This window comes from Elephas maximus, chromosome 8 (genome assembly GCF_024166365.1).
Source record: "Elephas maximus indicus isolate mEleMax1 chromosome 8, mEleMax1 primary haplotype, whole genome shotgun sequence".
In the NCBI taxonomy this organism is placed as follows: domain Eukaryota; kingdom Metazoa; phylum Chordata; class Mammalia; order Proboscidea; family Elephantidae; genus Elephas; species Elephas maximus.
In genome coordinates, this window is record NC_064826.1 from 47,225,404 (window position 1) to 47,242,078 (window position 16,675).

General features: G+C 40.3%; 1 protein-coding gene and 1 long non-coding RNA gene across 2 annotated transcripts in view; one reads left to right on the forward strand and one right to left on the reverse strand.

The window, feature by feature from the left end:
- The first annotated feature begins 275 nt into the window (after positions 1 to 275).
- The window catches only part of PTPN12 (protein tyrosine phosphatase non-receptor type 12), a 119,381-nt gene continuing 102,981 nt past the window's right edge, over positions 276 to 16,675 (forward strand). Inside the window, exon 1 of the mRNA XM_049894304.1 lies at positions 276 to 410. Within this exon, the coding sequence (XP_049750261.1) occupies positions 312 to 410 (99 nt within the window). The 5' untranslated portion in view covers positions 276 to 311. The remainder of the gene's footprint in view (positions 411 to 16,675) is intronic.
- LOC126082012 (uncharacterized) overlaps positions 11,887 to 16,675 on the reverse strand; it is a 35,855-nt gene continuing 31,066 nt past the window's right edge. Inside the window, exon 4 of the long non-coding RNA XR_007518486.1 lies at positions 11,887 to 14,546. This is a non-coding gene — a long non-coding RNA (uncharacterized LOC126082012). The remainder of the gene's footprint in view (positions 14,547 to 16,675) is intronic.

Genomic DNA, 16,675 nt, shown 5'->3' on the forward strand with positions numbered 1-16,675 from the left:
CGGGGAAGGAGGATGGAGCAAGCTGGGGGTTGGGGCTGGCGCTAGCCGCTGCGGCTCGCCTCGTACAGTGGGAGAGCGGCGGCTGCTCCTGGAAGTTGTAGCGTCGGGAGCCGGGCCGGTGCTGTTGCTGCCGCCGCCTTGGGCGGTGGGGAGGAGGAGAAAGAGGAGGAGAGAACGACCGGGGTTGGCGGGGGTCGGAAGGGAGGGGACGGACAAGGGGGAGCGAGCTGGGGAAGACGGAGCGGGCTCTGCGCCGGGCAGGCGGGCGTCGGCGGGGGGGCCAGCGACCGCAGCCGGGGGGACGCGGGAGGATGGAGCAAGTGGAGATCCTGAGGAAATTCATCCAGAGGGTCCAGGCCATGAAGAGTCCGGACCACAATGGGGAGGACAACTTCGCCCGGGACTTCATGGTGAGTGCCTGCCCTCGCTGTCGCTTCCTTTCGCCGGCACTGGAGCCCATCGCCGCCTCGCCCGGCTGGCCCAGGCAGCCAGCGCTTTGTGTACGGCTGTGAGGAGAGGGGCGGAGGGGGAGCGCAGCGACCCCGGGGCCCGGTGGGCTCGGAGGCCGGTGGAAGGTGAGACCGTCTCCGCCCCTCGGCCCTCTTTTCCCTCCTCCGGCGTTCGCGGCCCCTTCTGCGGGCTCCCGGGACAACAAGGGAGCGGCCGCTGGGCCGAGCCAGCACCCGGTACCGCCGCCCGCGACCACCTATTGTTTCTCGGCCTGGAGCTGGAGGCGAGTGAGGTGCTGGTCGGGGGACAGGAGGAGCCTCACCTTTCCACACCTCACCACCTATCCTGCCCCTCCCGGGAGGGTCGAGGCAGGGTATCTGGCTGTGCCCAGGGGGGAGCGGATCGCGGCTGACAGAGGAACGGGCGTGTGAGATTGGCATTAACTCGTGGGGGCCCTTTGCCCAAGCTGGTCTCATAAGTGGGCAGGGTAGGAGTTCTGTCGTTTCTCGGTTCCCAGTTATTATCTCCAATGCTTGGGAAAGCGTTGTCCAAAGGAAGCTCTTGGTTTGTCTTATTTCCATTTACCCTCATCCCGTCTCTTCTCTCCTGAGACACAGGTTTGAGGTAGTCTTAGGGTCAGCGCGACTTTAGGTTGAAGGGGAACTGTGTGTGTGTGTGTGTGTGTATGCGTGTGTGGTTATCCTGAAGGAAGCCTACTTCGAACTCCCTAGGGGATATTGCCGAAGGCGGAGGGGATATGACTATCACTTCCTATCCGGGGTGGGGGTGGGGAACTTGGGAACAATAGTCCTGGTGGGGCGGAGGCGAAGATCCGGGCCGAAGCCCTGAACTGGGAGATAACCTTCCCAGTCACCACCCCCCCTCCCCTTCCGCCCACTGCTTTTGCAGGCTGGCTCGGGAGGAGGTGAGGGTTTAAAGTCTTATCCGTGAAATTGCTCTAGATACATCACGATGAGGGGGTCAGATCTGAAGGCGTGGGACCAGAAGTCGACTTCCTACATTACACCCCCCCCACCCTCTTATTTTTCAGCCGGACAATGTCCCCTCTAGGGTTGTTTCCCGGCTTGGGAGGCGGTGGTTGCGGTGGCTGCTCTTACGGATATTGCGCAACACTGGGGCGTTGGAAAACCCTGGAGGTCTGGGGAATGGAAAAGGAAGTAGGACTTTGGGAAGTGGTTGCTCTTTGGCCTTGGCGGGGGTTGGAAATGGGAAATAAGCTAGGAAGAATTTTGGTCCTGGGCAAGGTGCTCTTCCAAGGATAAACACTTAGCTCCGAAATTCGGTTATAAAGAAAATATAGAGCTAATGTTTATAAAAATGAATGGGCAGCAAACGTTGGCTACGTTTTGTTTCAAAGTACAGTAGTTGTTTTCAGGGTGCAGGTGAAGGGACTTTTAGTACCGAAATGCTTTTTTCAATTTTAAGGAGACCTTGGGCTAGTAAAGCTTCAGTGTTAAAATTGTTAACAGCTTATAAAGGGCTTACACAACATGGTAGTATTGTAGAGCTTTGTGATTCCCGCTTCCCCAAACCAATAACAGAAGATAGAAGTTTTGTTACTTATCTTTTGAAGACTGGAAAACCTAGATTAAATGGTGTAATTATTTCTTGTCTTAAACATTTTTCTCTTGATATTTAGCCTTTGTACTTTTGAAAAATTACTTTTTGATCTGAAAAGAGTAAAGAAAAGGAGGGGACATTTTTCCTTTGTACTATTGAGAATTTTGAATGTGTTGGTGTCTTTTGAATGGAATCATTTACAATAATTGCATGTAGTCCCTTTTTTACTACACTCTAGCAAAAATAGAAGAAAATATTTACTTTGTATATTTTAAATATCTAAAATTAGTCTTTTAAAGTCTTATTTTGGTTATCAAGAAGAAATGGTGTGGTCCCTGGCCACTTATATGCATACTAGTCATTGAGTTATCCCTAGGCATATCCTGTCAGGAAAGGGCATTGTTTAGTGATACAGGCCATCAGGACAGGTGCCCTGTCTGTGAACTTCTGTGCAGGGGAAATAGCCTTAGGGTTTATGCTTTGGAGTTGAGTCAGGGATGCTTATTGGAGATTTCATTTCTCAAGTACTAAATTAGTTTCTTTTTTCATCCATAATACCTAGGGAGAGCTAGGTGATTCTACATTCAAGGTTTGATGACTAAGGCTATTCTTACATAGTGCTTGCCTTTTCTGTTTCCTGACTTGATAAGGAACAGCTATAATTAAGGTTGCTGGTAGTTGGCTGCTGAAAGCAGGAGAGGAAATCTCCCAAACTATGTTCCTCTGTCATTGAGGGAAAATAGAGGATCAGTTGATAGAATTTAGATTCTAACTGTTCTGCTGTTATTCTTAAATTCTGATGCAGAGTCAAATGCATTTTTAAGTTTTGACATTTCAGAACTGAAAGAGACCTTAGAGATATTCTATTATAACCCAATTCCACTATAAATTAATAATGCTTGTTATTTCAAATTTGAAAATTACATAATAATAATAACGTCCTACACTTAAGAGTCCTGATGATGCAGTGGTTAAGAGCTTGGCTGCTAACCAAAAGGCCAGCAGTTCAAATCCACCAGCTAGCTGTTCTTGGCTATCCCGTGGTACAGTTCTGCCCTGTCCTATAGGGTCACTCTGAGTTGGAATGACTCGACGGCAATGGGTTTGTTTGTTTTTTGGTACACTTAGGAAGGTGAAGTTGGCATTCAAACTCAGGTGTCACTCTACAGTGTTCTTGCCATTATTCTTCCCAAACTTCCTATAGTTCCATCACCTGAAGATTACTTCTGTTCATGTTTTTAATGTTATAGGGTCACTGTGAGTCAGAATTGACTCGACTGGCAACCAGCATTTTTGGTTTTATGTAACCATATTATATATACCCTTTTATAACATATACTATAAATATATATGTATGTACACACACATTCTGATACATTTTTTCATTATTATAACTGCTTCATAAAAATAATTTAAATGACTGTGTAATAATTTATCTGGTGACTGTTTTATCGCTTAACCAGTCCCTTGCGGCTGAATTGTTTAAGCCATTCCATTTCTGCTATTATATATCATAATTATGTGATGAACAGTTATGCATAAAACTTGTTATTTGGATTATTACGTAAGATACCTTTCCAGTAGTGGAAATACTAGATAAAAGGATGCAAATATTTACTAACCAAAACCAAACCTAGTGCCATCGAGTGAATTCTGACTCATAGCAGCCCTATAGGACAGAGTAGGACTGCCCCATAGAGTTTCCAAGGAGTGCCTGGCAGATTCGAACTGCCGAACCTTTGATTAGCAGCCATAGCACTTAACCACTATGCCTGTTACAAATAACTTTGAAAAAGTTGTTCCAGTTTATACAACTGTCAGTAATGTATAAGTATTCACATTATAATTTTCTTGATCTTTGATTAGTTGAAAGTTGATTAAGAGTGTCCTGTTTTAATTTGAATTTCTTAACTACCAATGAAGATATAAACTTTCTATCTGTCGTTAACTATTCTATGAGTTGTCTGTTCTTGGCCTTGGCTTGGTGTGTCCCCATCTTCTTAAAGAAGGGAAAACTAAGGCATCAAGATTGTGTAAACTGTAGTGCGGAGATTTTAGTTACATTTTGAAGGTTAAACAGTTAGTTTGTGGCAGTTCCAGACCTTGATCTCAGCTATCTCCACATTAGTCTTCTTTACAAGATAGCACGATAAGTAAATGTCAACGTAGGGTGCACATTTATGTCTGACAGACCTCAGTTTTACTCCCATATCAGCTGTTGGCTAGCTGTCTGACCTTGGGCAATATGCTTAAAGAAAATGAGACTGAGTTCTCTCATTTAAAAGAAAAATACTACCTAGTTCACAGGGTTGAAGTAAGGACTATATTTAGGGTCACTAGCAAATTATTAAGGCAAGGTCTGTATATTCACATATGGCTAATTTATATAAGCAATTATGGATAATCAAGCATGAAGGAAAGTTGTATGTGGGCTTTCTTTTGCAGTCTTTTTATTTTTTAAAACTTATTATGTTTAATTGATACAAGAAGTAGATTTATTCCAATCAGGCTAAAAGCTATCTAATGTGAATTAGACAATTGTATATAAAAAAAATTATGGGAAAGATGACATGTAAGCTATAAGCAAATACAGCACTTCAGCTATAATCTGTTCTCTTTCCATTTATGAAGTTAAGAACAGAAATTTAATTAATTGACTCAGTGGAGTATTTAAGAAAAACGTTGCAGCAGAGGTGTGAATTATAAAGCTCTGAATTTTTGTGAAATCTTAGGAGTGGAGGGATTATAGACATGTTCCTAAGGCCAAACTAAGGTATAATAGCAAGCTAAAATAACTTTAATATTTTAAATTAGTTTGAATTTATCAAAACTAATCATAGAATGACCATAGAATTTGTGCATTTAGGAAATTTATTATATAAAGTACTGTCTTAATCTACAGATAATAATCCTGACAGTACTAAAAATAGACTGTCTTCTTGCTTGGTAGTGATTAAATAATTAACATATTGCTTTTAATTTACTACAGTAATGTTCTTGACTTTATAAATTATTTTAAGTAGAAAGGAAATTAACATTTTGTATCCCTACTATATACTATTAACACTGTGCCAGATATTTTGCACTGTCTCACCTAACATCTCAGAATTTATGAGGCAGTCATAACCTGTATTTTATCCTCACAATCATTATGCTTAAGCCCATTGTTGTAGCCACTGTGTCAGTCCATCTCGTTGAGGGTCTTCCCCTTTTTTTCTGACTCTGCCAAGCATGATGTCCTTCTCCAGGGACTGATCTCTCCTAACAACATCTCCAAAGTACATGAGATGTAGTCTCACCGTGCTTGCTTCTGAAGAGCATTTTTGTTGTACTCCTTCCAGGACAGATTTGTTCCCTTTTTTTGCAGTCCATGGTATAGTCAGTATTCTCCAACACCACAATTCTTCTTCAGTCTTCTTTATTCATTGTCCAGCTTTCACATGAATAGGAGGTGACTGAAAACACCATGGCTTGGGTCAGGTGCACCTTAGTCCTCAAAGTGACATCTTTGCTTTTCGACACTTTAAAGAGGTCTTTTGCAGCTGATTTGCCCAATGCAGCGTGTCTTTTGATTTCTTGACTGCTGCTTCCATGGCTGTTGATTGTGGATCCAAGTAAAATGAAAGCCTGGACAACATCAGTCTTTTCTCCATTTATCATGATGTTGCTTATTGGTCCAGTTGTGAGGATTTTTGTTTTCTTTATGTTGAGGCATAATCCATACTGAAGGCTGTGGTCTTTGATTTTCATTGGTAAGTGCTTCAAGTCCTCTTCACTTTCAGCAAGCAAGGTTGTGTCATCTGCATAACGCAGGTTGTTAATGAGTCTTCCTCCAATCCTGATGCCCCGTTCTCCTTCATATACTCCAGCTTCTCGTATTATTTGCTCAGCATACAGATCAGATAGGTATGGTGAAAGGATACAATCCTGATGCACACCTTTCCTGACATTAAACCAACCAGTATCCCCTTGTTCTGTTCGAACGACTGCCTCTTGATCTATGTACCAGTTCCTCATGAGCACAATTAAATGTTCTGGAACTCCCATTCTTCGCAGTGTTACCCATAATTTGTTATGATCCACACAGTCGAATGCCTTTGCATAGTCAGTAAAACACAGGTAAACATCTTTATGGTATTCTCTGCTTTCAGCCAGGATCGATCTGACATCAGCAATGATATGCCTGGTTCTGCACCGTCTTCTGAATCCAGGTTGAATTTCTGGCAGTCCCTGTCGACATACTGCTGCAGCGGCTTTTGCATGATTTTCAGCAAAATTTTACTTGCATGTGTTATGTTCGATAATTTCCATATTTGTTTGTTGTTGTTAGGTGCCACCGAGTCGATTCCGACTCATAGCGACCCTATGCACAACAGAACAAAACACTGCCCGGTCCTGAGCTATCCTTACAGTCGTTGTTATGCTTGAGCTCATTGTTGTAGCCACTGTGTCAGTCCACCTTGTTGAAGGTCTTCCTCTTTTCACCTGACCCTGTACTCTGCCAAGCATGATGTCCTTCTCCAGAGACTGATCCCTCCTGACAACTTGTCCAAAGTATGTAAGACACAATCTTGCCATCCTTGCTTCTAAGGAGCATTCTGGTTGTACTTCGCCAAGACAGATTTGTTCGTTCTTCTGGCAGTCCATGGTATATTCAATATTCTTTGCCAAAACCACAATTCAAAGGCATTTCTTCTTTGGTCTTCCTTATTCATTGTCAAGCTTTCAGGTGCATATGATGCAATTGAAAATACTATGGCTTGGGTCAGGTGCACCTTAGTCTTCAAGGTGACATCTTTGCTCTTCAACACTCTGAAGAGGTCCTTTGCAGCAGATTTACCCAATGCAATGTGTCGTTTGGTTTCTTGACTGCTGCTTCCATGGCTGTTGATTATGGCTCCAAGTAAAATGAAATCCTTGATGACTTAAATCTTTTCCCGTTTATCATGATCTTGCTCATTGGTCCAGTTGTGAGGATTGTTTTCTTTATGTTGAGGTGCAATCCATACTGAAGGCTGTGGTCCTTGCCATTAGTAAGTGCTTCAAGTCCTCTTCACTTTCAGCAAGCAAGGTTGTGTCATCTGCATAACGCAGGTTGTTAATGAGTCTTCCTCCAATCCTGATGCCCTGTTCTTCATGTAGTCCAGCGTCTCGGATTACTTGCTCAGCATACAGATTGAATAGGTATGGTGAAAGAATACAACCCTGATGCACATCTTTCCTGGCTTTAAACCAATCGGTACGCCCTTGTTCTGTCTGAATGACTGCCTCTTGATCTATGTAAAGGTTCCTCATGAGCACAGTTAAGTGTTCTGGAATTCCCATTCTTTGCAATGTTATCCATAGTTATGATCCACACAGTTGAATGCCTTTGCATAGTCAATAAAACACTGGTAAACATCCTTCTGGTATTCTCTGCTTTCAGCCAGGATCCATCTGACATCAGCAGTGATATCCCTGGTTCCACATCCTCTTCTGAAACTGGCCTGAATTTCTGGCAGTTCCCCGTCGATATACTGCGAAATTTTGCTTGCGTGTGATATTAATGATATTGTTCTATAATTTCCACATTCGGTTGGATCACCTTTCTTGGGAATAGGCATAAATAAGGATCTCTTCCAGTCAGTTGGCCAGGAAGCTATCTTCCATATTTCTTGGCAGGGACCGGTGAGCACCTCCAGCGCTGCATCTATTTGTTGAAACATCTCAATTGATATTCCATCAATTCCTGGAGCCTTGTTTTTCACCAATGCCTTCAGAGCAGCTTGGACTTCTTCCTTCAGTACCATCAGTTCCTGATTATATGCCGCCTGTTGAAATGGTTGAACATTGATTAATTCTTTTTGGTATAAAGACTGTGTATTCCCTCCATCTTCTTTTGATGCGTCCTGTGTGGTTTAATATTTTCCCCATGGAATCCTTCACTATTGCAACTTGAGGCTTGAATTTTTTCTTCAGTTCTTTCAGCTTGAGAAACTCCAAGCATGTTCTTCCCTTTTGGTTTTCCATCTCCAGTTCTTTGCACATGTCATTGTAATACTTTACTTTGTCTTCTCGATGGCGAGTTTGGTTTTTTTTGCGTTTTGTTTTTCACTGATGCCTTCAGTGCAGCTTAGATTTCTTCTTTCACTACCATCGGTTCCTGCTCATATGGTACCTCCTGAAATGGTTGAACGTCAACCAATTCTTTTTGGTATAGGGATTTTGTGTATTTCTTTCATCTTTTGATGCTTCCTGAGTTGTTTAATATTTTCCCCATAAACCAAAAACCCAACCCATTGCCATCAAGTCTATTCTGACTCATAGCAACCCTACAGGACAGAGTAGAACTGCCCCATGGGGTTTCCAAGGAGCACCTTGTGGAATTTGAACTGCCAGCCCTTTGGTTAGCAGCTGTAGCACTTAACCACTACACCACTAGGGTTTCCATTTTCCCCATAGAATCCTTCAATAGTGCAACTCGAGGCTTGAATTTTTTCTTCATTTCTTTTACCTTGAGAAATGCAGAGCATGTTGTTTCCTTTTGGTTTTCCATCTCCAGGTCTTTGCACGTGTCGTTACAATACTTTGTCTTATCAAGCCGCCCTTTGAAATCTTCTGTTCAACCCTTTTATCCTTCTGCCATGGGTGACCCTGCTGGTATTTGAATACTGGTGGCATAGCTTCCAGCATCACAACAACACGCGAGCCCCCACAGCATGACAAACTAACAGTTATGTGAGGGCTGGGTAAGGTAGGTAGGGCTTAGTTTGTGAAGGATCTTGTATCTGTGCTATTTGTAGATTTTATTCTATAGACTACTAATTCTGGACAATTCTGCACTGCAACTCTAAGACAGGGAAAGTGGGGGATTATATTAAGTAAATGACATGCTAGCCCAACAGTGTAGCAGCATCCCCCCTTCCTTGTTCTCCTCCTGCTATTTGCCATTTACTATGAGCTTGTGTTGGGTTGAGTGGGTTTGTGTTGTGTCATTCAGATAGGCTTTGGGAGAAAAGCTGAGAGTCATTACTGTGGGTCTCTGGAGAGCCACTGAATGTTTTGAGAAAGATAAACAAGTCATTTGACAGATTTGCATTTTAGAAACTTGATTCTGGTGGCAGTATGAAGGATGGATTTAAGGGGTAGAAGATAGCATTTTGGAAGCTGTTGAAATATAAGAAGTGAGATGTGAGGGCCTGAACTAATTTAAGACAGTGGGAATAGGGGGTATACAATGGAATGGACTGTGATAAGGTTTTAGAAAGAAGTCTCAATGATTTAATAGTTGTGGGTATTAAAGGAGAAAGGATTATTAGAGTATGACTTCAAGGTTTCTAGTTTGGTATATTATCCCTCAACATAGAAGGTACCATTTGGTGTACGGCAAGGAGAAAGGGAAGAGAAACAAGAGGAGATGACCAAGTAGAAGATGGTAGGAATCAGTTTCAGGGAGAAGAAAATGGGTTTAGCTTTGGACATGTTAAAACTGAGATTCCTAAGAGACATCTAGGAGAAATATGGAGCTCAACATAGCTGACATGATGGAGTTAACAATTTGGGAGTCATCGTAAAAGCATGTAGGAGGTAGTTGAAATCATGGGAATTAATGAGCATATACAACCACCAGCTTAGGTTGAAGAACATCAGCATTTTAAGAGTAGACAGAGTAGGAAGTGCTAGTAATTGTTCCTGAGAAGGTGTGGTGTGGTGGGAGAAAAGGGATGGGAACCCAGAGAAGAATGTCAGAGAAGCCTCAGAGAGTTTCAAGGAAGGAATAGTTACCTCAGTCACATAACACTGGGAAGACTGGTTAGGTGAGGCTGAAAAAGTAACCCTTGCTTTTGGCAAGTAGGATTGATTTGGTAACTAGAAAAATTGTTTTTGGTTGGGGTATGGCAAGAGGCTAGCCTATAGTGGGCAGAAGAGAAAATAGGTGAAAGTGGATAGATTTCTTCCATTCTCTTTAACATTCTGAAAGTAGAGGGCACCCGCTAGATAAAAACTCAGGTTAAAGGATAACTCCCCCCTCACCTTCTTTGGGTTTTTCTTTTCTTCTTTCTTTTTTATAACAAACAAGATAAATACAATATTTTTATTTTTTTTTAAATCTATATGTATATCTTTTTTTTGAAATTCTTGTTTTAAGTGAATCCTAAAAGACTTCTGAAGTTTTTGATTCAAAGTTTGGATTTGAAGTGTTAGAAGACTGAAAGCCTGGCAGATTTTATGTTACAGAGATTAGATTAAGTAGAAACATTTTCTTTTTGTTTGTTAAACTATTGAATATTGTGGTTTGTAGATTTATTTTAATTACAGCTTTATTGAGATATAACTCACATACCATACAATTCATCCACTTAAAGTGTACTGTTCAGTAGTTTTTAATATGCTTATGCAGTGGTACAACCATTACCACAACCACAATCATTATCCCAAAAAGAAACCCATATCCATTAGCCGTTTCAGCTCCCACCAGGCAACCACTAATCTACCTTCTATCTCCATAGACTTGCCTATTCTGGACATTTCATGTAAGCTAATCTGTGGTCTTTTGTGACTGACTACTTTCACTTGAGATAACATTTTCAAGGTTCATCCATGTTGTAGCATGAACCAGTATTCAGTTCCTTTGTATGGCCTAGTAATATTCCATTGTGTGGATAATAATAAATATTTATGTATTCTTCAGCTGATGCACATTTAGGGTTCTACTTTTTGGCTATTGTGAATAATGCTGCTGTGAACATGCGTACAAGTTTTTGTGTGGACATAAGTGTTTTTATTTTTGTTTCTTTTACCCAAAAGAATACATACCTAGGAGTAGAATTGCTGGATCATATGGCAACTCCATGTTTAACATTTTAAGGAACTACTAGACTGTTTTCTAAAGCTGCTGTGCATTTTATCTTCCTGCAGGAGTGTATGAGAGTTCCGGTTTCTCTACATCTTTACAAATACTTGTTATTGTCTGTTGTATTGCCATCCTAATGGGTGTGAAGTAGTATCTCATTGTGGCTGGCTGGTAGGTTTTTTAATTATCTCAGTAAGTTTGTATTTATGGTGCTATCTAACTTGTCTTTCAAAGCTAAAGTAGTAGGATACATTTTTGAGGCATTGCATTTGAGCCAATCTTAGTGCTTTCCTAGTGCCCCTGGCTTAGTTAAAATTTTCCTACCCATTCCTTGATGGGTGTTCAGCCAAAGATTTATTTTTACTAACTTCAAAGCGAAAGTGAACTTTTTAGTAACTCTCCAGACATGGCTCACTGAGACAGAGCATGAAAAATTTACCTTGAGTGTAAATTCTTAATTGTGTTTTTTTTTTTTTAACTTACTTTTAGAATATTATTAGCTTTCTTTTTTCCTTCAATATTTGTCATTTAATTTGTAAAGGGTTTTTGAAAGGTTAAAACTGAAAGTAAGACATTAACATTTAGATAGGTTTAATATTTTTGTTCATATATTAAGGATTTCTGTATTTCTATAGATCTCAGTTCATTACATTCATAAAACTTACATTTCTGTCTCTCCCAGACTAAAAGCCTCCATGGCTGGAGACTGAGACTTATCCCTGTATCCCTGTTGCCTAATATATTCCCTAGCATTTAATAAGTACTAATGTCCATTGTGTGAGTAGAAATTGTAGGCGAGCTTAAAATCGTAAGACAGAGGTTTATTCTTCAGGTGAATTCTTCAAATGGTCTTAGAGCTTTGTCTCATAACACCAGCATGCTACCTGCTTCTCCCCCTCGTACACAAATGTGCTCACACAACTATAGTTGTATTTTGGTATCCATTGGGAAAAAAAAGTATAAGGTAAAGAACTAGGCTGAGTTCAGTAACATTTTTGACTAAATCTTTTATTAATTACAATACCTTCTACATAAATTTGAAAAATACTACTCTTTTTTTTATATATGTATTTGGATACTCCCATGCACGTGGATTCAGGGGGCGACTTACAGTAACTACTTCTGCATCCTCTACCCTATGAATTCATACTTTGGGGATACTATCTTAGAACATTGATTTTAATAAAATATCCATTTTTAGACTTTTGGTTTTGGTTTTAATTAATAAAATTCAAATATCATGTCATCAGCATCTCTTCAAAAATGGTAGTATCATTTAGCTTGTGTTGTATGAGTGATTACAAATAGCTATTCATCTCTTTTTGCCTCTAGTTTCTTACCTCATCCAGTCCATTCCACACATCATACTTATTTCCTAAAATACCATTTTCAAGTGTTGGCATCTGTGGAATAATGGAAAGCATACTGATTATAAAATCAGGAGATATGGGTTTGAGTCCCACCCTTGCTGCTTAATTGTATGTTTTCATTATATAGCAGATTACTGTACATATATAAACAGTTATTACAGAAGATGTATGTATTAGCATATATCCTGAAGCTTCAGAGATTGTGGTCCACAGTCCACATTCTCTAGGAAAAACTTTTTAGGGAACAACTACTGTTTGTTTCCTCTGTCTACCATAAGCAAAATCAGACACTATAATATTGTACAAATGGAAACAAGTTTTTAGGAATCCTACGTGTGATGTAAGAGAGAAGGATATGACTGTCAAGGTTTGATTACATGTGTCTAAATATGAAATGTAAAATGTTGGGAGAGGAGTACAACTCCCATTTGGAAGAGACTGGTGGTCTAGAACATATCACTGGACTTCCGTTAGGAAGCCTTCAGCTCAAATCTAAAACAAAATTTATTTGGAAGAGACTGGTGGTCTAGAACATATCACTGGACTTCCATTAGGAAGCCTTCAGCTCAAATCTAAAACAAAAATTTCCCCCCATAGTATTAAAAATCAAATTTTGCAGGGGAGAACAAATGTTTTAAGATAATCTGGGCTAAAATATTTATCCCAGATACCGAGAATTATATTTTTGGTTCTAATTTCCTTGGTGAGCCTGAAGTCATTCTACCTTTCTGATCTTCATAGTACTGATCTATGTTGTTGTTGTCAGGTGCTGTTGAGTTGGTTCCTACTCATAGTGACCCTGTGTACAACAGAATGAAACACTGCCCGGTCTTGTGCCATACTCGCAATCGTTGCTATGCTTGAGCCCATTGTTGCAGCCACTGTGTCAGTCCATCTCATTGAGGGTCTTCCTCTTTTTCACTGACCCTCTACTTTACCAAGCATGATGTCTTTCTTCAGGGACTGATTCCTCCTGATAACATGTCCAAAGTAGGTGAGACAAAGTCTCGCTATCCTTGCTTCTAAGGAGCATTCTTCTGCCTGTACTTCATCCAAGACAGATTTGTTTGTTCTTTTGGCAGTCCATGGTATATTCAGTATTCTTCACCAATGCCATAATTCAAAGTCATCGATTCTTCTTCAGTCTTCCTTATTCATTGTACAGCATTCACATGCATATAAGGCAATTGAAAATGCCATGGCTTGAGTCAGGCGCACCTTAGTCCTTAAAGTGATATCTTTGCTTTTTAACACTTTAAAGCCTCTTGCAGCAGATTTGCCCAATGCAATAAGTTGTTTTATTTCTTGACTGCTGCTTCCATGGGCGTTGATTGTGGATCCAAGTAAAATGAAATTCTTGAACACTTCAGTGTTTTCTCCATTTAACGTGGTGTTGCTTATTGGTCCAGTTGTGAGGATTTTTGTTTACTTTATGTTGAGGTGTAATCTGTGTTGAAGGCCGTAATCTTTGATCTTCCTCAGTAAGTGCTTCAAGTCCTCTTCACTTTCAGTAAGCAAGGTTGTGTCCTCCGCATAGCATTAGTTTTAATGAGTCTGCCTGCAATCCTGATGCCCCGTTCTTCTTCATATAGTCTGCCGTCTCAGATTATTTGCTCAGCATACAGACTGAATAAGTATGGTGAAAGGATACAACGCTAATACACACCTTTCCTAACTTTAAACCACGCAGTATCCCCTTTTCTGTCTGAATGACTGCCTCTTGGTCTACTTATAGGTTCCTCATAAACACAATTAAGTGTTCTGGAATTTCCATGCTTCACAATGTTATTCGTAATTTGTTACAATTTGCACAGTCTAATGCTTTTGCATTGTCAATAAAACACAGGTGAACATCTTTCTGGTATTCTCTGCTTTCAGCAAAGATCCATCTGACATCAGCAACGATGTTCTTTGTTTCAGGTCCTCTTTTGAATTTAGCCTGAATTTCTGGCAGTCCCCTGTTGATATACTGCGGCAACCATTTTTTTTTTTTGTTATCAGCAGCAAAAATTTACTTGTGTGTGATATTAATGATATTGTTTGATAATTTCCATATTCTGTTGGATCATCTTTCTTTGGAGTGGGCACAAATATGGATCTCTTCCAGTAGGTTGGCCAGGTAGCTATTTTCCAAATTTCTTGGCATAGACGAGCGAGCACTTCCAGCACTGCATCCTTTTGTTGAAATATCTCAATTGGAATTCAGTCAATTCCTGGAGCCTTTTTTTTTCCCCGATGCCTTCAGTGCACTTTGGAATTCTTCCTTCAGTAACGGTTGGTTCTTGATGAGTGATAGGATAGTATCCACATGCCTACAAGGAAGATCAGTTAATATGACTGTTATTCAAATTTACGCACCAACCACTAAGGCCAAAGATAAAGCAGTTGAAGATTTTTATCAACTTCTGCAATCTGAAATTGATGAAAGTGCAGTCAGGGTGCATTGATAATTACTGGTGATTGGAATGTGAAAGTTGGAAGCAAAGAAGGATCAATAGTTGTAAAATATGGACTTGGTGATGGAAATGACATCAGAGATCACGTGATAGAATTTTGCAAGACCAATGACTTCTCCATTGCAAATACCTGTTTCCAGCAACATAAGCAGCAACTCTATATGTGGACCTTACCAGATGAATACACAGGGATTAAATCAACTACATCTGTCGAAAGAGATGATGGAAAAGTTCAATGTCGTCAGTCAGAACAAGGCCAGGGGCTGACTGCTCATAGGCAAGTTCAAGTTGAAGCTGAAGAAAATGAGAACAAGTCCACAAGAGCCAAAGTACCGCCTTGAGTGTATCCCACTTGGATTTAGAGACCATCTCAAGAATAGATTTGACACATTGAACACTAATGACCGAAGGCCAGATGAGTTATGGAATGACATCAGGGATATCATACATGAAGAAAGCAAGAGATTTTTAAAAAGATATGAAAAGAAAAGGCCAAAACGGATGTCAGAAGAGACTCTGAAACTTGTTCTTGAATATAGAGTAGCTAAAGTGAAAGGAAGAAATGATAGAGTAAAAGAACTGAACAGAAGATTTCAAAGGGCAGCTTGGGAAGACAAAGTAAAGTATTAAAATGAAATGTGCAAAGACCTGGAGTTACACAACCAAAAAGGAAGAGCACACTTAGCATTTCTCAAGTTGAAAAGAACTGAAGTAAAAATTCAAGCCTCGAGTTGCAGTATTGAAGGATTCTACAGGGAAAACATTAAACAATGCAGGGTGCATCAAAAAAAGATGGAAGGAATACACAGTCACTGTATGAAAAAGAATTGGTCGACATTTAATGATTTCAGTAGGTAGCATATGATCAAGAACTGATGGTACTGAAGGAAGAACTCCAAGCTGCACTGAAGGTATTGGTGAAAAACCGATCTATAGGAAGAAGCTTTCTGAGAAAGAGAAAAAGTATGTTTAGTGCTAAATCACAGATAAGCAAGATTTCATTAACTCAAGGACAATGAGTAGCTTATTCCAGAGGGAAGAGAGGATATATGCAGAGTATAGGAATTTAACACTGGAAATATAATGTAGGACTATGTTAAGAAGGAACTGGAATGCCAGGCTAAGAAGTGTAGATTTTATCCTATAGGTCTGCAGTTCTCAGCTAGGGGCAGAAGTAACAAAATTGGGGGAAGAATGGATGGGTGGAAATCAGAGCATAAAAATTGGTAAGATAGGTGGACATATAATTATAATTTGAAAAAAAGCTGAACTTGGATCCAGTGCCTAGAGTTGGCTTAGGCTTTTAGAATTTCCAGTAAGTTTAAAGTCATCAAAGGGAGCCATTAATTTTTTTTAACTTAACATTTTTTGATGATGAAAATAAGACCATGTTTCCAGTATGGGCAGTTGGTCTATCTGTCTGTCTGTCTATCTATCTTAGCTTCTTAGATTTTCAAGGGGGTTGGCTACCAAAATCCCTTAAAACAACTAAACTAGTAGAAAGATAACAAGCTTTGGAGCCATGCAGACATTAATTTCCATCTCGGCTCCGCTATGATTATGAGCAGATGATTTGAAAATTGGAGATACAATACCTACCTGGAAGGACCAAAAGCAAGGTAATATGTATGCCAGTCTGTCTTAGTTATCTATTGTTGGTATAACAAATACCACGAGTGGATGGCTTTAAGGAAGAAAAATTTATTTGCTCACAGTTAGAATGCTAGAAGTCTAAATTCAGGGCGCCAGCTCCAGAGGAAGGCTTTCACTCTCCGTTGGCTCTGGGGGAAGGTCCTTGTAATCAATCTTCCCTGGTCGAGGAGCTTCTTAGCGCCGGCACCCTGGGACCAAAGGACTCAGTATTCTACTGGCTCTTGTTTCTTGGTGGTGTGAGATCCCCTTATCTCTCTACTGGCTTCTCTCTTACATCTCAAAAGAGATTGATTTAAAGCACAACCTAATCATGTAGATTGAGTCCTGCCTCA